Source organism: Rhamphochromis sp. 'chilingali' (genome assembly GCF_963969265.1).
Source record: "Rhamphochromis sp. 'chilingali' genome assembly, chromosome: 8".
NCBI lineage: Eukaryota > Metazoa > Chordata > Actinopteri > Cichliformes > Cichlidae > Rhamphochromis > Rhamphochromis sp. 'chilingali'.
Window position 1 is genome coordinate 6,451,856 of NC_137935.1, and position 21,994 is coordinate 6,473,849.

The 21,994-nt window shown below is 39.5% G+C and overlaps 1 protein-coding gene across 1 annotated transcript in view; it reads right to left on the bottom strand.

Moving 5' to 3' along the window:
• Positions 1-21,994, bottom strand: part of ryr1b (ryanodine receptor 1b (skeletal)) — a 63,451-nt gene that overhangs the window by 9,313 nt on the left and 32,144 nt on the right. The window contains exons 40-88 of the mRNA XM_080889102.1: positions 21,805-21,922; positions 21,564-21,696; positions 21,249-21,343; positions 21,029-21,164; positions 20,761-20,944; positions 20,510-20,621; positions 20,265-20,385; positions 19,998-20,167; positions 19,596-19,816; positions 19,259-19,349; positions 19,036-19,176; positions 18,782-18,945; positions 17,839-17,917; positions 17,671-17,760; positions 17,291-17,443; positions 17,031-17,108; positions 16,848-16,923; positions 16,640-16,763; positions 16,431-16,546; positions 16,252-16,319; positions 15,937-16,058; positions 15,618-15,667; positions 14,800-14,860; positions 14,562-14,688; positions 14,360-14,468; positions 14,183-14,264; positions 13,868-13,998; positions 13,433-13,753; positions 13,037-13,277; positions 12,625-12,712; positions 12,448-12,540; positions 12,006-12,020; positions 10,502-10,672; positions 10,154-10,213; positions 9,912-10,046; positions 9,637-9,749; positions 9,418-9,514; positions 9,216-9,322; positions 9,075-9,126; positions 8,905-8,985; positions 6,488-6,587; positions 6,010-6,089; positions 5,791-5,867; positions 5,609-5,682; positions 5,183-5,200; positions 2,566-2,646; positions 1,078-1,166; positions 696-824; positions 237-341 (exon numbers count right to left, since the gene is read on the bottom strand). Of these exons, the coding sequence (XP_080745228.1) occupies positions 237-341; positions 696-824; positions 1,078-1,166; positions 2,566-2,646; positions 5,183-5,200; positions 5,609-5,682; positions 5,791-5,867; positions 6,010-6,089; positions 6,488-6,587; positions 8,905-8,985; positions 9,075-9,126; positions 9,216-9,322; positions 9,418-9,514; positions 9,637-9,749; positions 9,912-10,046; positions 10,154-10,213; positions 10,502-10,672; positions 12,006-12,020; positions 12,448-12,540; positions 12,625-12,712; positions 13,037-13,277; positions 13,433-13,753; positions 13,868-13,998; positions 14,183-14,264; positions 14,360-14,468; positions 14,562-14,688; positions 14,800-14,860; positions 15,618-15,667; positions 15,937-16,058; positions 16,252-16,319; positions 16,431-16,546; positions 16,640-16,763; positions 16,848-16,923; positions 17,031-17,108; positions 17,291-17,443; positions 17,671-17,760; positions 17,839-17,917; positions 18,782-18,945; positions 19,036-19,176; positions 19,259-19,349; positions 19,596-19,816; positions 19,998-20,167; positions 20,265-20,385; positions 20,510-20,621; positions 20,761-20,944; positions 21,029-21,164; positions 21,249-21,343; positions 21,564-21,696; positions 21,805-21,922 (5,479 nt within the window). The remainder of the gene's footprint in view (positions 1-236; positions 342-695; positions 825-1,077; positions 1,167-2,565; positions 2,647-5,182; positions 5,201-5,608; positions 5,683-5,790; positions 5,868-6,009; positions 6,090-6,487; positions 6,588-8,904; positions 8,986-9,074; positions 9,127-9,215; positions 9,323-9,417; positions 9,515-9,636; positions 9,750-9,911; positions 10,047-10,153; positions 10,214-10,501; positions 10,673-12,005; positions 12,021-12,447; positions 12,541-12,624; positions 12,713-13,036; positions 13,278-13,432; positions 13,754-13,867; positions 13,999-14,182; positions 14,265-14,359; positions 14,469-14,561; positions 14,689-14,799; positions 14,861-15,617; positions 15,668-15,936; positions 16,059-16,251; positions 16,320-16,430; positions 16,547-16,639; positions 16,764-16,847; positions 16,924-17,030; positions 17,109-17,290; positions 17,444-17,670; positions 17,761-17,838; positions 17,918-18,781; positions 18,946-19,035; positions 19,177-19,258; positions 19,350-19,595; positions 19,817-19,997; positions 20,168-20,264; positions 20,386-20,509; positions 20,622-20,760; positions 20,945-21,028; positions 21,165-21,248; positions 21,344-21,563; positions 21,697-21,804; positions 21,923-21,994) is intronic.

Below are 21,994 nucleotides of genomic sequence, written 5' to 3' on the forward strand. Positions count from 1 at the left end.
ATACATACTTTTCTCTGTAGGAACCGAGAGAGTGACAGTTTATATAATTAGCATAACAAAACAGACAAATCGACAACTATTTTTATAAACAAGTACGTTTAGATTATTATAGAAAATAGTTGGGGGGGGGGGGGGGGGGGGGTGGATTCTAAATGGAAATTATTCCTGACACCGGGAAATAAAAACTAAAAAAGAAAAAGATTGAAAATTAATGACTTCAATGGCATGTTCCTTACCTGAGCAAGTTTCATCATCATGTGAGCAAAGACATGTAGAAAGCCCACAACAGCGTCCCACAATCTGCTGTGGGCCAGAGATTGTTGGTTCCCAGTACAGGGACCCTGAAAGTTAACACACACATCGGCAAATAAAGATAATATTCATGTGCGCTTACAAATTTGGAAGACATATTTTTTTCTTTGTAACCAAACAAAATATTTCAAAAATTCTAAAAAGTCTGATTTTGGGAACAAAACTGTGTTTTGAAAAATGCATATCCTAAGCAGGAATACAAAACCTGTAGAATTTCTTCTAAAAAGTCAATTTACTCTGTAATGTACAAAGTTTAGATCTGAAGGGGTTCTCCACTTAACCACTGTCTGGAGGGCCGTGGCAGTAGACCCATATTTGGAATATCCCCTAGAAATCTTATCTTCCACTAAGATTTCTTATCATTCATGCAGCAAGATTTTTACCTGGATATACTCAGTCAGGCTGTTGAAGACCTGCTTGGCCACAGTCATTGCTTTGGAGAAATTCCTCTTGCCAGGCTCATCAATTATGTCTTTTCCTGAGTAGTACCAGTAAAAGTCACTAATGGACTCCTGCATGCAGGAACAGGAGGAAGAACATGATGTTAGCAAGGGTTCTGGATGACTTATTTAACTCTCAAAAAACTTAAAAATATCAGAAGCTAACTGTAATATCTAATTTTTATGATATACTGGATTCATATTAAGACTCTTTTTGAGCTCCCAGAAGTCATTAATAAGAAACCTTTCAAAAGCTTTATTGTATATAAGGTGCTTAATCCTCAGTCTTACCAAAATCAGGGTAAGTACTGTATATCTGACTGACCTGGAGTCGAAGAAGGTAGTCCACAGTGCAGATGATGACATTTATAGTAGTTGTGCTGCCTGTCTGAGTCCTTAAGTAGTTCTGAAAATCTGAGGATAAAAGGAAAAGAAAATTAACTGAATTGCCAAAATTAAATAAGTCTACTTTTAAAAATTCAGACAGACGATAATGCACCAGGTGCATCAAGTGCTGACTTTCAGCTTTAATTCAAGAAGTTTTATAAAAATTTAGCATTAACTGTTTAGGAATTACAGTTCTATATACAGTGTCCCGTGGGGAGACCCAAACAGACGTGAAGAAGATCTGTCTAGAGCAAAATAAAGGCCGCCAGAATGATGTGGACCCAGCTGAAGAGAACAGCCCAAAATAGAGTCCGTTGGCGTGGTGTTGTTGTGGCCCTATGCTCCACCAGGAGTCTACAGACTCTGTGTGAATTATTAACGGACCCAAGATGCAGACTGCTTAGTTGTGAGCGAGCTTTATTAACAAAAGGGTGAAACAAACAGGGACGAGGTGGACGAAAACCAAAACTTAAGAGTAACCTAAACTGGGAAAAGCTAAGCAAAAACAAACCTGAAACCTTGAGACATGAACCAGAGATACAGGGAGAACAATGCGGGGAGAATGCACAGGAACTGTGACTCGTGTTAAAAAAACTTTAGGAGTGTCCAAATCACTCTTAAAAAGAATGAATGAAAAAGTGCACAATGAAACAATTATATCAGTGGTTAATAAAAACTGCTTCACAACTTCTAACCAATCTTTGACACATATATATGGAGAGAGAGAGACAGGGGGAAACTCAACAAACTGGTCAGGAGGGCCAGCTCTGTCCTGGACTGTCCCCTGAAGTCCATTGAGCAGGTTGGGGAGGAGAGTCTAAGCTAACATCCATCATGGACAACACCTCCCACCCCCTGCGTGAGACTGTACGAGCACTGAGCAGCTCGTTCAGCAGTAGACTTTTACACCCACAGTGTAGGAAGGAGCGCTACCGCAGGTCATTCTTACCAGCAGCTGTCAGACTCTATAATGCAGCTTAACATCCTGTTGGTCATCTTACTCACCAGCTTGTTTGTTTACTGTACATTTTATATATAACTCTGTAGATTTGATACATATCCCTGTCCATTTTATAGATATCTCCGTTCAATGTTCACCTTGTGTCTTCCTTTTATATTTTATTTTTCCTTGCTGTAAGAGCTCTGTAACACCGAAATGTCTCCTCCATGGGATAATAAAGGTTTATTCTGTTCCATTCTATTCTATATTCCCCACTCATATTCAGCCGAAAGCAATCCTGACCGTGCTTCACAATGCACACGGATAATGACTCCAAGTATGCTGAAAATTTCATTTATGAAATACAAAACTTAATGCTGAAAGTCTAAAAACAAGGTGGCATCACTCTGCCTCATGGAAGATCACTAAATACAGCCGTGGTGTTTGGTGAATAGACTTGTTTTATTTAGTACAGCCATGACTTACCATTATTGTGGCCCTCACAAAGAAGTTGAAGGAAGCGGAAGAGGTCACATGTAAATTCATCGTCTGCCATCACTTTCTCATCTAGGATGAATAACAAAAGGCATGCTAATTAATCTGTGCGAAAGCAGGTTTCTGCAGTCCCAGGACAGCGTACACATGAACTGCTTTTATTCTGTTAGATTATAGTGGTAAACACAAGATTATGTATATTAGGAGTAAAGGTTGATGCTATAGAGGAAGTACCCTATAAAATGCTAGGGTACCTTTAGCTCACGTTTCTTTAACATTTTAATGTTCTTTTGCAAAACTTGAATTGTATCCTTTTTGACTTGATCTATTTGACTTCACCTTACAGAAGTTGTAGATAAAGATTCAGACCAGTTTTCTTTCTATATAGTTTATATATGTATATATATATATATATATTGTGGTTACATTTCACTGTGTGTTATACTTTATATATATATATATATATATATATATATATATATATATATATACACATATAACAAATTATAAACAAAGAAAAGGGAAAAATGCACCAGGAGATCAAAATATCCAATCATTTTGTCTTCGTACAAGAAAATATAAAAACAAATAATTATTTAATTGGAAATTGTAAACAATAAATTGCCCATAGGCGTGAATGCAGGAGTGAACGTGAGTGCGATTGGTTGTCTCTGTCTTAGCCCTGTGACAGACTGGCGACCTGTCCAGGGTTCTACCCCGCCTCTCACCCTAAGACAGCTGGGACAAGCTCCAGCAACCCCTGCAACCCTGAAAAGGATAAGCGGAAGCGAATAGATGGATGGAAATGATTTTTTCAAATGACCAGTTATAGAAAGATTATAGAATTTAGTATTCAGGTCAGTTTACCTTCATTAAGCGCACTCATCAAATAGTTAAATATTGTAAACCAACTTTATATTGTTCATCTACACATTTAACACTGCTGGATTTAGATTTTATTAGCATTAAAAGTTAAACAGTAAGCACAAATGTTATTTATAGGAATAGGTCATGAGTGGACATTATTTAAAATGACATTATTTAATGTTTGTGAAATTGAGATTCATGTTTGAACTTGAAGAACGTGTGACTGTGATGGAATGTGAACAAATGTGTATTGCAAACCAGCTCAACATTTTTTAACACAAAAAATCTGCACAACTCAGATGAACAAGAAGTGTCAGCCACATCACACTGTAGTGGACAATGAAAGTACACATAAAAATCACAAAATAACAAAAATACAGCTGAAAAAACAGGACATGGATACTGATGGTAAACACATAAACACAGATATAACTTCCACGGCACACCATCATGCAGTACAGATCTACTGAACTCTGTAAACTCCTGTTAGCTATCAGCTTGGATGTTGGGGGAAAATCAGGGGGGAATGCAGGAAAATGCACTTTAATAACCACTTTTGTCAATATTTTTGAAGGAACTGGGAAGACTTTCATAATTTCTTTGCAATAGAATCTAACCTAAACATTGCACTTTGCTACATATACTGCAAAAATATCAATTTCACAGTTCTCTAATAGCATGCTATCAGGTAAAAACAGTTTATTTCCAAAAGATGCACAAGCATGCTTCGATTTAATCATGAATGAACAACAACAAATCATAACAAAGCCATGAGGGGGATGCCAGGTTTTTCTTAAAACAACAGTCATGGACACATGCCTCGGGAAAAATACGTTATCATTGTGACTCATGTTAAATATTCCCATAGGTATACCAAGCAAAGAGGTAGCAATAAAGTTAGAAGGCTACCAGAACAAAATACATTAAAGGTATATGATGCAGCAACAGCTGGAACTTTAAAAAGACTTCATTTCTTGTTTCTTACCAGATTGAACTATCACATCGTATCATATGCTGTGCACAAGCAGAGAAGAAATGATGTACAAAAATATGTACAAATAGACGCTATAACAGGGAGATACTCAAGGACTGAGATTCTACTGAGCTGCCTTTGGACTGCCTCGTTGAGCTTTTTTAACAACAAGCACAGTAAAACATTATGACCTGATGATTCATAAACAACGCTACGATACCGATGAAGTAAAGCAAATCAAAATGGAAATGATCAGAGGTTAACCTGGCCATTTACATAGTTTGTGAAGATCAGCCCGGAACGGGAGACGCAAACAAACTACATTTAAACTATGGAAATAAGAGCGACGCAGAGCATAAAAAGTTCCTACACTTTAGCTTCTAGCACAATTTGTGAATGAAATACAAAGAAATAGGAAGATAAGACGATCACATTTCATTCCCATTGATCTATACTGAGACAGAGCTTGATGGAGTTACAGTAGATCTGTCATAAAACACTCAAGGAGGAAAATTAAACTTCACAGCCACTTCAAAAAGAAAAATTAACTTGGATACAATGAATAAATATATCAACATATTGTAATCTACCACTGACCAAATGACTCTAAAGCTTAATTTTACTGGGCTCTTGAGTGTGAAATGAAATGCATATTAAGTTCACAGCAAGGAAAAGGCTAGTCAAAAGAAGAAGAGCCACAAGGGACAGAAAGGACAGAAAGGAGGGGGAGAAAGAAAGAAAAATATATGACAGCAAAGTTTCATTTACCACGTTCTAGCTTCTTATCTTTGAACCGCGAGAGCAGCAAATTGATGCGTAGGAAGGACATAGGCATGAAGAGTAAAGAGTTGAAACGGGCAAAGTGAACAAGATGTAGGGAAGAGAAAAACAAAGAGACGGAGTGAGTCCAGAATTCTCATGACTGTCAGCGAATGATAAACAGTTTCATACATTAACAGTCAAAATGCTGCGACTAACACACATGTGTCATGACTCCTTGACTCTGGACACATGAAAAGATATCTGTACCAGGCATACACATACAGGCACACACAAATGCACAGTATAAAGACTGACACTAAGAAAATATTATATTATATCACAAAACAAAGGAGGAGAACAAAGATGCAGATGTTTGTATGCATTGCATGTTGAGTTTGTGAGTGACCATTGAAAGCTGTCGACCATACTCACTGGTGCCTTCTTCTGAAACCATCCCAAGTCCCTCAGCCTTGTTCTGTCTCTCAAAAGCGTTCAAGTCCAAAACACTGTTAACAGCAAACATTTAATCAGCTTAAAAAGTACAAAAACTTGTATATCCCCTCCAACAGTAAGCAGAAGTATAACATCGACGTAACCATAAATATATTACAGACCTGCAGGTCTGCATCAGAGACTGAATGCTAAGGAAGAACCCCACATCCTTTTTATCCTTCAGATAGTCCAGCATCCTCTGCACACAGATGACAAGAGCATGATGACAACAACGCTCTAATGAAGATGTCAAGATGTAGATAGGCGGTAAAATAAATTTTGTTTTTTAAATCTTTTTAGCCTATAGACATAAATATATCATACTCATGAAGGCTCTTTACCTGCTGTACATCACTGTTGCCTCCATTGAGGATGGAGATTCCCAGTTTGAGTGTAGAAGAAACCATGGCTCCAGGTTCACCTGAAACAAGCAGATACCGCTCGTACAACAACTTGACCCAACCATGAATAGCGAAGCTGGATTCTCTTTGCCAAGATAACAACAGATAAAATGGTAGGAAAGGTTGCCTACAGTTTTTTTATAGCAGGGGAGTCGAATAAGTCTGAGGGAGAATGAGCTGTGCTGCCTCTACAGCATAAAGTGGGTGCGATGGGTTGTCCATGACGGACAGCAGTTTATTCAGTGAGCTCCTAGCCCCCAAAATTTACACGTCCTACTCCCACTACTTTTTTATAAACAGGTTCATCTAACACAGCTAACGCTTGGTTCATAATTTTCACACAAGTGTTTGTGTGTGTGTGTGTGTGTAAGAGTGTGCTACTATGTGTCTGTGTGCAGATCTAATGTGCAGCAGCTACCTTTACAGGCGCTGATCATTTGCAGCACCATCTCTGCAGCACCACGGTTGTGCAGACGGGACTGCTGGTACAAGAGCCTCTGTTTCTCCATCTCCTTTTCCTGTGCAGCAGAGTAGCAAGGAAACAGCTGTAACCCTGTCAACAGAGACTGCACTGCCCCCCGCACTTACACACACACACACACACACATGTACAGGCACACATACACTAAAAACACACACATCCTGATAATCTTATTCTAAATATAATTTGCTATTGTATTTGCTATACCATTGGTCCTGATGTCATCCAGAGTTGCTGGTTAATAATTCGTGTTATATGTACGTAACACAACTTTTTACACTTACATTTATTTTATCACCTATGAAACAGCTTCTCTTAATCTTTCTTTGTGTTAAGCTCAGTTAAGTGAGCAGATTCTCACTGTTTCCATCAGATAGTGGCCAGTTTGTTTCAGCTAAACTATTCTTTTCAAGTGTTGAATGAACTTGTAAAAAAAAAACAAGCTGTTTTAGTGTTAATACTCGGGACTCTTGAAGACATACAATTCTCTTCCAATATATTAGTGTTGGAGACAGTTATTCCAGTTTATGATATCTAACACAGGTGCAAACATTCAATTGCAGCAATCATTTCATCCCAGATTGTAACACACACTTCACATATTCTTCTTAGGAAGCAACATCAGTTGCTGGAGTAAAACAACATGCAACCCCTGCTTCCAACAGAACAGCTTAGGGTTGTTCTACTTCACAGCCTAAACTTATATTTTATGCTACCTGGAGTAGCCTGTCTGTATGTGACGCTTGTCTGCTTTTTAGATAAACTATAAGACCCTAAACTGAAACTGAGGAAAAGTTGCTTGCTTGACTAAATATTTTCGACATTTAGAGTTTTGACTTGTCACGATATGAAAATAAAAAAAGACTGTTTTATTCAACAACTTTGAAATATTTACTCTGAAAAAGGCTGATTGGTTATGAGCACCATTTAGTTATACAGCAGCAGTCTTTGTCAAACTGTCAAATCACTCATCACCCTTCAGATTTATTTGAATTAGATTAATAAAGGTATGTGATATTTTAAAACTACTGAACACTAGACAAACAAATGAGTCTGCACATCTGCAGACACTGCATACTGTTTAATATAACATATTAAGATTAAAGTGAATAAAAAAACACACAAACTTTAATGCTGCGTGACGCAGTATTCTAACTCACGCTATTCGGACTATGCTGCACTATACTTGTCTTTTTTATATTATTCTGTGGTACAGTACAAATACTATAATAATAGCAGGTAATGAACAACCATCCTGTTGACAAAAGAGGTTACATTTGACCCACCCACTGCACATCATGCACAGACCCCCACCCAAAGCACCCAAACCTCTACCTAACCCTCCCTCCGCCCCCCTCCCTCGTGAGCCTGAAGTGTTTTAAAAACATGAATGCACTTTTCTCTGGTTACAGAGATTCCGCTCAGCATAAGAGTATGAATAGAAAGAATGGAAAGAAACTGTGTGTATGAATGAATGTCTCTGTGAATGTAGCTGTTGTATGCTCGCATGAGTGTGTTTGGGCTTGGGGCGGTATATGTACGGCTGACTGTGCAGGCTTTTACTGTATTCTTGGTGAGCACAGAGAGGGAAACTTGTTAGCGCTGTCCAATTCAAAGGAAAGACAAACAAAAATCAATTAGTTGTCAGATGTTAGAACTCTAGTTTTCAGGTGAGTCTATATGGGTGAACACAGTCAAATTAGCAGGTGATTACATGAGTTGTGAGTCAGAAAAGGGTGGTGCATGTCTAGAAGACACTGACCACAAACTCTGAGACTTGCACAGGGGACCTGTTAGGGATCCTGTGCTATGGCTTAATTAATCGCCATTATCTGTTTCTTACTAAATTAAGTCTAAAAGGGGCAACATCACAATTTACGTATCAGGTTCCAAAAGGAACAGAAATTCTGAAATCACCACAGCTGCAACATTACAGTGTCGAAACACCTTGGGCTTGGAAACTGTGATTCTGAAATTTCAATAGCTAGTACAGACTCACTTGTCTGTCTTCACCTGGGTTTTATTTTGAATTCTTTAGCTGCCGTCATCTCTACACTCGAGTCATGCAATTTAGAAAAAACAAAACAAAACAAAAAAAACATTCTTTCAGAATATTGATCCCGACTGGTGTGCAGAGTCCAGGAAAGGCATGCACAGGTCAGTCCACCACAACAGGAAATAGACACGTGGTGTGAGTTAACGAAAGGAAGACAGAAAGGGAAAAAAAAGAGAAATGTAGCAAGAGTGGGGTGGGGGGGATGTGCCGAGTGTGATGTCATGGTGTAGTCACTCAGTGCGTAGGGAGCTGCTTCTCCGCTGACTCCCCTGCCTCCCTTCCCCTGGTCCCCCCATACCATCTCTGTCTGTCGCACCTCAAAGGATGGCTCCTCCCCCTCCTGTTCTCCCCCTTCGTCCTCCTCACCAATGTGGCAGCTCTGAAAGCAGCAGACAGAATGTCGGTGAATTATTCTCTTCTGAAGTTCAGCTTCAAGATCTATTCCCATTGGTGTTTTACAGGTCTTACCTTTGCCATAATATCAGCATATGACATATAGAGATGGTCAACATCAAGTTTACTGTAAAGAAATACCACAGAGCAGGAATCAGTAAGTGTCACTGAGGAACAGGTCAGAGAACTGAGGCAGAGGAAGAAAGACGCTCTCACAGCTTTTCTGTAAGAGCTGTGCGGCTGAAATGAAGAATCAGCTGATGAAGGGGGTCAGGCTTCGTCTCAGTCTCCTCTTCCTCTTCCTCCTCTTCTTCCATGGTTTTCTAATCGTTAATAGATAGGATAAAACATGACAGACCCTTTGTATAAAGAATAGACAATATGCCAGTGATGAAACATTAATGAAAGTGTAACTTACTGATAAGTCATCAATCATCTTGTCTTCAAATGAGTAACCCTCGGTTTCTAACCAGTTGCGTTTGTATGCATCCAAGAACATGTTGGTTACCCTGTGCCTGCAAACAATGAAAGATCACTGACAATTAGGGATAATTAAGATAATTAGGTATAATGCCTCATAAAGCCTTTTGATTTTATTGTCGATCATGTTTTGAATAAGTAAGTTGCTAATCATTACGTGGTGATGTTGTACAGAGGCGTCATCCTGAAACAGGCCACCACAGCTCTGCGACGCTGTTTAGACAGCAGCTTGTGCCAAACCATTTTCTTTGACTTGAAGGGATGTTCAGTCTAATGTACAAAAAATAAATAATTATCTTGGAAAATGTCTCAATTTTCTTAAGCTCTGCATTGCCTGCTGGGTTATAGTCATAGGATCAGAGAGATAAGGACTTTTTAAACGGAGAGCCAGTTCCAGACCTTCTTTTATTGAGGATGCCTGGTTGTACTCACCACTTCAATGTGGTAAAGGACAGCAGACACCTCTTGTACTCTCTTCACCACCTTCTCCGGATCATCGGCATCTTCTGCTTTCCCAGACATCTCTTTATAAAGAGACATCTGCCAGCGCATTGCTGGGTCCTCTACCTAAAATATAACACGTCAATGTGTATAATGAACAGAATGAATAGATTTATACAGGAATGCGTTTATTATCTTCTTTCAGTTAGTAAAGAAATAAAAAGTCTGCCTACCTTGCCTTGCAGATGCAGGTTGTTGTGCAAGAATTCCCTCACCTCTTCATCTGTGTCTTTCTACGAGTTAAAGAAACCAAGATTTGGAGGACATTTATAATCCTATAGTTTAGTAATTAACAGCACGCAGCCTCTAAACAAATTTGGGAATGAAAAAAGTAACAGAGTTATATGACTGTGGAAAAATTATTATTATATATATAGAGAGAGATAAAATCATTTCTACCCATTTTGTGTCAAAATGTATGCTAACAAAGAAGCAACGCTTTTGCACTATAGAAATTTAAAGCGCTATTAATCTATGAAGCAAGTTTTGCCCAAAGAAATCACATTAATAAGCACAAGTACCAGTGAGTATCTGATCTTGGCAAGGTTGATGAGTTCCTGGTCTGCAGGAGAGCACATATTGAGGCCGATGGGAAGCATCTTCTTTAGCGCTGCTACAATTAGGGAGGTCTGCACAGAGTAGCGGTCCCCCCGTCGCTTCTTCTTGGTACGCTCCTGCTCTGAGCTGCCAGACTACAGAGAGATTAAACTGATTGAACACTTTCTATTCCATGAAGCAACTATATGGCACCAATAAAAAATCCCTTTTCAGAAAATGGTTTGTGGCATTTAAGGCTTTGGAGAATATTTAACAACTAAACAACATATTTTCTTCAACTTTTCGTGTCATGTCATGTGCTTCATTGCTGCACCAGCAACAGGTGTTACACACAATGCAGCTTCACTGTTAGTACTGCAGTGGCCAGACAGGGCACATCCTGTCCATTGGACATCACAGAGAACAGCACATGGGGTCAGCTCCATTGCGTGGAGCTCTTCTCACACGCTCCTATCCAGAGGCTGACAATGCTCATTACTGTCTGTTGTCTGGCCTCACAGCACCCTCTCTGCCCTTATTGTGCATGCTTGGTGTTGGTGTGTGTGGGTGGAAAACACTCTATGGGCTTTGAGAGTCATTGTGATGATCAGGAAACAGAAGCTCACTACAGTAATGCCCATCTGATAGCCCAGGAGAAGAGGTTCTACTTGCACCAACCACGTAAAACATCAAACAGTGATTAGGTTTATTTAACAATTTAATGGTGTCAATGAACATGACATGAAGTAACGAGTCCAGTTAGTAAATATGATGACAGTATTCTGGTGATGTAGTGAGAGCTAGCTTAATTTCCTGCAAAAGATCCAGCGACTGACATTTGCTACTGGTGGACCGAGCAACAGCAGGGTATGGACTTTTGGTTTAAACAGCTACTGAAAAGAGAAGAGTCCCCCAGTGCAGGAATCTCTGACACAAAAGCTGAAAAAAAAAAAACCCCAAGCATCAGTGACACAAGTAACATCACAGTAGCACGGGCTCCATAACTGTATCCAACAAGGATCATCGAAAGGCAAACTATTTACTGGTCAAAGAAAAACAGGGTGATGGTACTCGGCTGCAGGAGTGCACACACCAAATTATATACGCTACTGCTCTGCCGAGCACCATGAAACCTTTCACACTACTGTGATCTACAGCAAAGAGCTTTCATCAAGCTGCTCCGGACCCCTACTCACACATATACAGACACACATAAAAGCATATGTTTGCGACACATTCACACTCACATTCTTTACTCCTAAAAAACATCACTAATATATTTGTGTATAATATAATCTCACACTTCATTCATTCACTCATAGATGTGTAGTGAAGTCTCTCCTAAGAGGAAAAACCCTGTATGTGTGTGTTTGTGTGTTTGTATACGTGTGAATATTGGGATCTGTCTATTAGCAGTTGATGAAATGCCTCCGCAAACTCAGGGTGCCATGCGATCAGCACAGCTCTCGTGCACAAACACAGTCTAACCTCTCCATCTCCGGCCTAGTGGCCCAGCGTCCAACCCCGACACAGGATATATATGGAGAAAAAACAGTTAGCAACAATCTTACTACTACACTATATACTGCCGCTTACACAGACCTGGGAAAAAAAGGATATTAATATTTATGTAACAGCCCATCAGTCTTCTTGTAGAAACTTATTTGTGAAATGACTGAAATGAACACTTACAGAATAATCATAAAGCTACAGCAGCTTAAAGAAAAACAATGAAATAACAGCTGAGAAAACACCAAGAAGGGCTTCCTGTTACTTTTCTCTGCTTGTAATGGGTGGTGTTAGTGAAACATTAATTATTAGAGTTTAGTTTCTTAATGTGTTATGACTCAAGATATGGAAGTAGGTGAATCAAACCTCTAGAGAACAGGCAATGTTTTACTTTTACATTTCCTTTGCTCTCAGATAGTACCTTGCTCATCTTGCTCTTACTGTCAGCAGTCAGGAAGGACATGTTGTTGATCTCATTCATCACCACGAAGTTCTGCTCCTCCCTCTTGAAGTTCTGCAATATATAACACAATAAAGATGCTAAACGAGAGACGGAATAAATGCATACATATATGATGTCAGAAAACAGAAGACTTACGTGGGATTTGGACCAGAAAATGAAGACCTCTCCCACCATCCTGAAAAGCTCCTCTGCATCTGGGTCTGGACAAGTCAGCCAACTTGCCCTACAGACACAGGCAGCAATAGATAGTTCTTAAACGTGAATCATGACCAGCAAAAAAAAGGGTGAAATGAAAGTGGAGCTTTCTTTTAAAACCTTGAATTATTGTTCCTGTGGAGTTTCCTGTTCTACTGTTCAGATTTTGAATTTATTATTTCTTGTAGGTTTAGTTCCCTGGTTCCATCCCTCTGCCTCAATAACAACATTGTGCCTCATTGCAAGACAAAAAAGCGTCATATTATGCTCCCCTAAATTTCTAATTTCAATAAAAAAAAGAAAACTGAAGCAGAAATGTGTTTCATATAAAGGTGCTGCTAATCTCAGCTACCTGTTGTTGTCCACGTAGCGAATGAGCAAAGGGTAGAGAGCGTACAAGTCCCGACAGAGTACAGCAAACTCATCTCGAATGGTCCCGTTTTCGCTGTCCACCTCTGTTTTGCCCTCCATGCGCAGATGATCCTCCTCTGCCACCACCTTTGCTGCACGCTTCTTCAGCTTTTCCATGGTTGGGATAAAGTGGGATTTAAGCATCTCTGGTTTAGCCCTGCTGACAATGGGCTGAGCGAACACTGGACAAGGCACAAAACATTTGCCAGTCATCTCCAAATAATAGTTGTGTAACATGTGAAAATGTAGCTGTTTACACATTATGATATGCTGCAATACTATAGCTGTGTGTCACGTGACATTATTTTGGCTTATTGTAAATCCTCTGGTCACTAACCTGCTAATCTTTTCATCCAAGAGGCTTCATCTATACCCAGGTTGTTAACCACAATCTTCATGATGCTACCCAGCAGCTGGTTGAGTTGCTCGGAGGTGACAGCGGTGCAGAGCTGGCCGTCCTGCTCGGGGAAGTTCTCTGGGCCTCTCTCCCACCAGCGCGGGAGATAGTTGCACAGCATGGGCAAGGTGATCTCAATCACATGGGGCATTTCTGTGTAGCGAGCTCCAGACTCAGCCAGGTCATGGATCTCTTTCATCAGAATCTCCAGTTCTGGGATGTCAGGACACAGCTCTTCTACTTGATTGGGAAGACCAAGAACTAAGCGGGGAGAGAAAAGACGAGTGAAATCACGGACATGAAAAATAACTCAGCATGAACACTATCTAATAGTTTGAAGCATGTAAAATGAATCATAAAGGTAAAAGAACTCACTTGCTCTCTCTCTAGGAGTCTTGGTCGTGTAAACAGAAAATGAGTTGAATTCATTTAGCACTGGTTCAAGAAAGGCTACCGGCATAGCAGCTGCCAAGTGGGCCAAACACTCGCCAAGAGCTGGTCGCTGTCTGCAAAGGAAGGAAAAACATGCATACTCATAAGATGTCTGTATGAAATAACACATGCAAAATCAACCTTTGAAAGAATACATGCGCATAAAGAAAAATAAATGTTTCTTGTTATGATATCTGATATATAATGAAAAAAGTAAAACTAGTTCCAGGCTTTTTTTTAGACCATGTCTCTACTCACTTCTCCACATGTGGAGTCTTCACAGTGCCCAAAGAGTAGATGCTGCACATTAGACGATAGCAGGATATCTGCAAGTCGTCCACTGAGAATGTCGAGAAGAGACTTCATTAGCTCTGAGTTGGTCCAGAGTAACAAGTCATTAATGGTTCATTTAAAGGACAAAAGCATTCTACTTACTCATGACATCATCACCAAACTGGTGTTGGGCAATGTGGTCAAACAGTGAAGTGAGGACTGGCAGCAGGGCAGTGGTGGTGTAGTTGATATTCTGTGCTACACCCTTAACCTGTAAACAACACACAAATACAGATTTCAGTTCACAAGAAAAACATGAACACATTTGTTTAGTGAGCAAAAAGAAGAGAAAACCCTCTCTGACCTGGTTTCGACTGGACACCTTGCCCAGTTTCAGATTTTCAACCATCTTCTCAATGTCATCCGCAGCGCTCTCAAAGAACTGACGCAGGCCGGCTTTCACAATCTCAGGGCCTGATTTCATAACAGTCCTTAAAGAATACACAGAGAAAACGTTTTTCTAAAAATCTCAGACAGTTTGTTTCCATTTTCTCTTTGCTTGAGGAGCAATAGGGATGTTTTATGGGTATATTGTGATCTACCTGGCATCCAGTGATCGTGAGAGAATGTGCAGGCAGTTTACCACTGCAGGGGCATCCGTTCCTGAAAACATAACAAAAAAGGTGCATTGTCAGTGCTATCCTTCAGCTCTACAAGAGCCCAAATTACTGCAAATGCCACAATTAGCTCTAAACCTGGTATACAGTTTGTTGGGAAATATTGAGCAAACTCACAATTACACTACAACGGTAAAGTCTGAATCTTCTGAATCACAAATGTTAAATACATAGCTGAAACAACAATAATTATTATTTAAGAAAAGAGCATAAAAAGTTGTTAAAAACAGTTTCTTAAGTGCAATGCCACCATCACAGAGTTTTATTTAGGCACGTTTAAAGTGGAAGATCATATTGTGCTGGTGAGACAAGCTCACCTGTCCACTGGCCATGTAACAATGACAGTCTACTTAAGACATATGGTGGTGAAGGGGAGTAAAATGACAACAAAGCATTCATTGTCTCATATAAGCCAGGATGATAAGACACGACAAAGCTGCAGTACAGTACCAGTGGATATCTGACGCCGTCACAGACATTCATGCTAACTTTGTGGATACCTTTTAAATCAAAGACAAACTACAGCAAACATTAAAGCCAAGCAAAAGCTGAGCTAAAGACAGAGAAGAGAAGAACTGGTAAGTTAGGAGGAGGTGACGATGATTTATTAGTTTGATTAGTATGTAAAGTAAAGGTAGGGAGGAGGAAGAAGCAAAAAAATAAAACGCTGTAATAAAGAGAAATTACACAGGAAAACAAATACAGAGATGGTGACAGGGCATGACATCATGCAATTTCCTTACCAAAAAGAGATACTCTGTGCCTCACCAAAGCAGCCAACTTACAGAAGATACTGAGGTAGGAGGAGAAAAGAGGAAGGGAGAGAGGAAGGGAGTATAGTAAGGGGAAACAAGGCAGGAAAAATGTTTGAAGTACACATAAAGCAAAAGGAAAGTAAAGGAGATCATGGATATCACACAACAGGAGAAAGATGGAGGGACATGGAAGGAGAGGACAGATACTATCACACTGTCCTAAAGGGAAAGGAAATGCCAATTTTTTCAGGACACATAATTCAAGGTAAGATTGATTTTTTTTAAAATATGGTTTTATGACACATACCTGGCAATCATCTCCTTCTCTTTATTTGAGGAATGACCTCCACTGCCCAATACTTTGGCAGGAGTGGAGAGAAAGTACAGGCAGTGGTTCTTGAAGTACTGATTTACCAGCGGCAAGAGGATCTATAAAAAATAACCCAGCATAAAATATCCAATTATAAATAGTATCTGCTTAGTAAAGCTACAGAATAAAAGGTGTTTCTCAAAAACACAAATTGTGGCAGTTTTTTCAGTCCCTACAACTTCAGCACAGGATTCTGTTACAACTATCACCCTCTGACATCTGAAAAAAAGTACGACGAATAAAGAAGCTCACCTTGGCAAAGAATTTGATTTCTTGTTCGTGTGGTGACTTTTCCACTCTACCGCTGCTAACTACAGCCTCTGTTAGAAAAAATAAAAATAATAATTAAACCACTTCTGACTTTATTTCTGGTCTAAACAGCAGTGCACACAGTATAAGTACAAAAATCTATGTGTGTTCAATCACAGTACCAAGATGAGCGATGAATTCCTGGGCAATGTCCATCCATTTAAGAAGCTTCTGAAGGAAGCCATAAGCAAAACGCTTTTCAATGGAGGAGATGTCCTGTTCCATATCCTTTAGACCTCTAGGAGTGGAAAAAAAGATGGAGGAAATATGGAAGGAGTTGAAAGAGAAAAATGGATAGCTCTAATCTTAAACTCTGAGAGCTCCAGCTTACCTCGTCACAGCATATCCATTAAGCTGGAGGAACTTGAGCAGGTCCTGGGCTTTCTCCCTGTCTCTGGCCTTCTCCTTAGCCGTCAATGTGTCATAAGGCACGAGCAAAGGATGAGTACCACCACCTAGCAAGGGCACAAGTCATTTTTTAAATCAACATATCATTAAAAAGAAAACTCCCAGTTTACTGTAATAAAAACTACTCTTGCCTTTGGACTGTAGCTCCAACTTCTTCTTCCTGCCCCAGGTGTTGTGATAGTTTTCTGCTAGCTGTTCAGCCATAGACTATGTGGAAAGAAAATAAATAATTATTCTACCTAGTTCTTTAAAGGTATGTGAGCAACTTGTGTGACCTATAAATGCTGGGGAAAATCTGACCAGAAGAGACATACTTGCAGCTCTCTGGAGAGGGCCATTCCTGAGATGTCTACTGGCTGAGGGCTGTATCCGTGACTCGGATCATAAGTGGCCTGAAGACAATTTAAAAAAAGATCTTGTGTGTAACAGTGTCCATGTGAAGTTTTTCAGTAAAAGAGAAACTCCATTGTTTCCCCAATTTAATTAGGCCAAGAGAAAATTCATTTTGCATGATCCACAAATGTTCTGTTTTTACACTTATGTAAAAACCTTGCATTCCTATATGGACTTTTACCTGAGCAGTTTGAGAGATTTTGCGCGTGGCGGTGGTGGCGGCGGCCTTTTTCTCGACTTCTCCTTCTCCATCCCTTGCTTTCTCTATGGTCCACTCCCATGCTAGCATAGCTTTGACGGATTCTTTAATGGGCCAACGATAAATCTCCTTGTCCTGAGAAAAGGAGGTAGAGGGCTTTACAATTAACAACTAAGCTATACTATGAATGCCCATAACAATAATCATGCAAAAATAGTCAAAAGGTCCATGGGTAATGAATACTAATTAAGAAGATCTGGCATCCTCATATTTAATGGAACACAGGGACACTACAAAAGGTTAGATATGATTAAGTGTTCAGAATTTCAAGCTTCAGACTAAAACAAGTGAAAAATCATTACCTTTTCAGAGAATGTTTTGTATGGCCGGAGCATCGGGTGAGTCTTAGCATTCTCATCTAGCACCTCTCCATACGTCCAGTTGTTCTGAATCTGAAAAATGATTTAAGCAATTATTACAAATAATACTTTAAAAAACATTATTGCTTACATTATTCCCTTATTACTGACCTTTTCAAAAGCCCATTTATCATGAGTGTGTTCTGCATACTTGTTGATGAAAGGATCCAGTCTCTCTGGGATGATAGTGCTGAAAATTTAGTCATATTTACTGTTACTCAAATAATCTAATATCTAAACTTAACTTCAGAATGCCACTATGACTTTATAGAAATTACAGTGTAGTTTCATGTAAGATGTTTATATCTTCCTTTTCAGTTACATTCATAACTGCACTTGAAGATTTGAGCAACACTTAAACGCACACACCACACTCCACAGGATGCACTCAGAAGCTGTCCTACAGTTTATATATATATATATATATATATATATATATATATATATATATATATATATATATATATATATATATATATATATATATATAGATAGATATAGATATATATATATATATTCTCTCTCACGATCACTATATATATATATATATTTTTTTTTTTTTTAACTGCTGTGTGACTGTCTGCTGCTCGTCAAATACATTTTATTGCAATGTTGACCCTTATGGAGTGCCAGGACTGACATAATGAATTAATTAAATACACCATTAAAAAATTAATTAATTGTGGCAATAATTGATTACAATTGTAAATAAATAAATAATTAATATATAAAATTTAATTAAATATTTATTTAATCAATTATTTCCCATTTTAATGAATTCTTTTCAATTATTGACACATTTAATTAATTATTTAATGGTGTATTTAATTAATTAATTAATTCATTCATTCATTCATTATGGCAGTCCCAGCATTCCATAGACCCTGTGCTAGCTTGCATATGACAAATACAACTGAAACTGGAAACAATCTTTAAAAAATCTGTTCAAATATGTAATTATAACTATCCATCACTGACAAGGTACACGTTGACTCTCTTCCAAAAGCAATAATGCACTAAAATAACATCAAACAGTCTTTCTTTCAGTTCTCACTTGGTGGTCTCTACTGGTTTTGGATCAAAGTTGCCTTCAGCATCCACAGAGGCCTTTTTCTCAGTGTGAGAGGAGTAGCTGGCATCCACATAGTCAGGGGGGATGGCTCCAGCTATAGCACAGAGGCAGGGCATGGCAATCTTGAAGAGCTCTGCATCAAATTTCTAGAATTTAAATTCATATTAGAGAAGCCAAGTTAGTAATTCCTTAACTTAAACGATGTGCACTTATGGAAGGTTAACAACATCTCCCACCTTGTGTGCCAACGATTCGAAGATTCCCCAAAAGAGTTTTCGAGAAAGATGCAGCTCCTCCTCAGAAGTCACCCCAAAATTCGCCCATCCATTTGGCAAGCAGTAGTACTTCCAACAGCGCTCATAGTGATTGGTCAGCAGCTGAAGCAATTCAATTCATATGTGATATAAAAATTTGATTATATAAACAAACAAACAGAACGCTGTTATACAGAAGACTCACCTTGAGAGGCATCTTTGCATATTCATTGAGGATGGGTACGTCAAACACCAGCCGTCTAAGCAAATGCTGCAGCATAGAGGGTCGAAGGTATCTGTGGATATCACCGTAAGTTTAAAACTGTTTGAAAAGGCACGTTTCATCATTCACTTCAAAGTTTGTAATTTGTTGTGAATTTGCCGTTATCATTAGATCTTTCTTGTAAAAGAGATAATGTCTCGAAAACCTCCCCAGGCTGAATAAAGGTTAAACAAATAGAAAATAAAGGCTTCCTTTTTGGAGTTATTCAGCTTGCTTATTTAGCATTTGCTATACAGAGAGGGTTTTTTTAAATACTGACTTGCAGAGGGACATGAGACACTCCTCTATAACATCCCTCTGAGCCTTGGTAAGGGCTCGGCCACGAGACAGGCGATAAATTGTGTGGAGCATGGAGTCGATCATGATGGCCCGGTGGTCTGTTCCAGCAAACAATGGCGCACACTTTGTAAGAAGAGGCAGTACAGCCGAACAGAGGTAGCGGTTCAGAGCCAAGGCCATTTCAGTTGTGCTGAATGCCGCCTAAAATCAGAGAAGACAAAAAACTGCTTAGACTCACTGCATTACCTTAAAGACAGACGGATACATTAACTATATCAAAGGGAATCTATAGCAAATTACATCAATATGCAGACTTTGTACTGAAATCTAGAATTTACAGAAGGAAATTTTATCTGTTAGGTCTGTGCCTTTTTTTTCTCACCGTATCCAGAGAAGCTGCAGCTCTCATGTCAGGCAAGAAGCCAACCTCAAGCACATGAAGCAGGAAGTCCTGGTTATCAATACCGTACACTCTGTCGAGGAAGAGCACCATGGAGGCCTTGTGGTCTGGCACAAAACTGGCAGACATCTTGGGCTCAATAATCTGGCCATCTGTGGTTAGATAGGAAAAAAAACCTTATGAAGTAGGGCGCCACATTTTTTAAATTATTACAAAACATCCCTGTATCAGCATAACTTTTTATCCAACCTTTGCCATATGCTGGAATCTGCACAGGTAAGCTGATTACTCCAACCAGGTCCTCTATAGGCACCAGAGACCTCAGGATGGCCCTGATTCTTAGAGCTTCACCCTTACCCGCTTGGATCAGCTACAAATAAAAAAAATAAATAAATTGTGCTATATGAAACTAACTCCTACAAATCAAACACCCACAGATCCACTCTTCCTGGAGGTTTGAGGGATAGAAATATGTTAAAAGCTGCTCTACTTACATGCATCTCTGGGGCACAGCGACCCAGCAGATCAATGAGAGCCGAGTAAAAGGACATGATGGCATTTCCCAGATGCACACGGTTCTCCTCGTGCTGTTCCTCACCACCAAACCTGCCAATCCAGATAATGTTATTTTCTATAAGAAAATTTGTTGTGCTGCTGTGAAACTACACAGTGATTTGTCTAAGCTGTTAGTTGGTGTTATTTTGTCAACAAAAATCGAATTCACTGCCACTGCGCCAGCCCTTACATGAAGCGCCTGTCTTTCTTAACAGTGGGCCCATCTCTTGCCGGATCCTCTGATATCTTGATGGCCTCCTCCATTGCAGCCAGCAGGCCATTACCACCCTCTCCTCTCAGGGCTGGGCCAAAGCACTCAGGGCGACGGATGAGCAGACGCACCACAACGGTGGCATTCTCTTCCACGCTTTCTCCTAAGGGGAGTAGGTTGTAGGAGGAGGTAAATATTAGTGGCGACTACTTACAAATCTCATCATTATAAAATAATCAAAGCCAACCATTAACGAAGACAGCAAAGCGGAGGAAATCCAGGTATCTCTCGCCGCCACAAGGATTCCAGCCAATGTCAGGGTAGCCCTTAGACAAGAGCATTGGACACATCTGCAGTCCACAGCCTGCCAAGTATGTCACCACCTACCTCGTGTGAGTACCAAAAGGAGAGATTATCAGATAACAGTTCCACTATAGCCTTTTTTTAAAAAAAAATTTCTCTCTAACCATTTCCAGTTCCTGCTCTTGTAAAGCCAAGGCCAGCTCGTTATTGTCAATACAGGAGGCTGCAGCCACATCCAGGGGTGTGGATCCACGCATGCCTACATAGGGATATAATCAGTGAGTTTATTCATTCATCACCTGGTATAAAGATCCCAGCACATTAAAACTCATTTAGAAACGTCTTACCTGCATGCTTCAGTGAATTAAATTTTATTATAATTGTTTCATGATTATTCAAAATAAAAAAGATTTAAAAATAAAATCTGTCCATAATAAGCCATACACAGAGTACAGTAAACAGTGTAACAGGGGACTCACCCAAGCCGATACCGCTGTTCTGCAACAGGTAGCTCAGATGGTCAAACATAGAACGCTGGTTCTGTCGGCTGATACGGCAGAAGTAACACAGGAAACGACAGCAGCTGGTCACCATTTGGGGGAATCGAATCTCCTGGGCAAGAAAAAAACAAACATTTTTCTCAGATGCATAATGTCTGATGTGTGCTGTGTTATAAATTGCAGGCCTGGAAAGTGAAAGGCTTGAAGAAATCACAGTTACCTTCGAATCTCCTCCTCCACCTAACACGTTGACCATCACTTCCATCACAGTCTCATGCATACCCAGAGCTCTCATCAGATTGGGGTGTTGGTAGAACACCTTGTTATTCATGATATTTCTGAAAAAAAAAACAGAAGCCATACATCAGTGTTACATTACTTAATAAAATAACATCACATGTTCTATTATT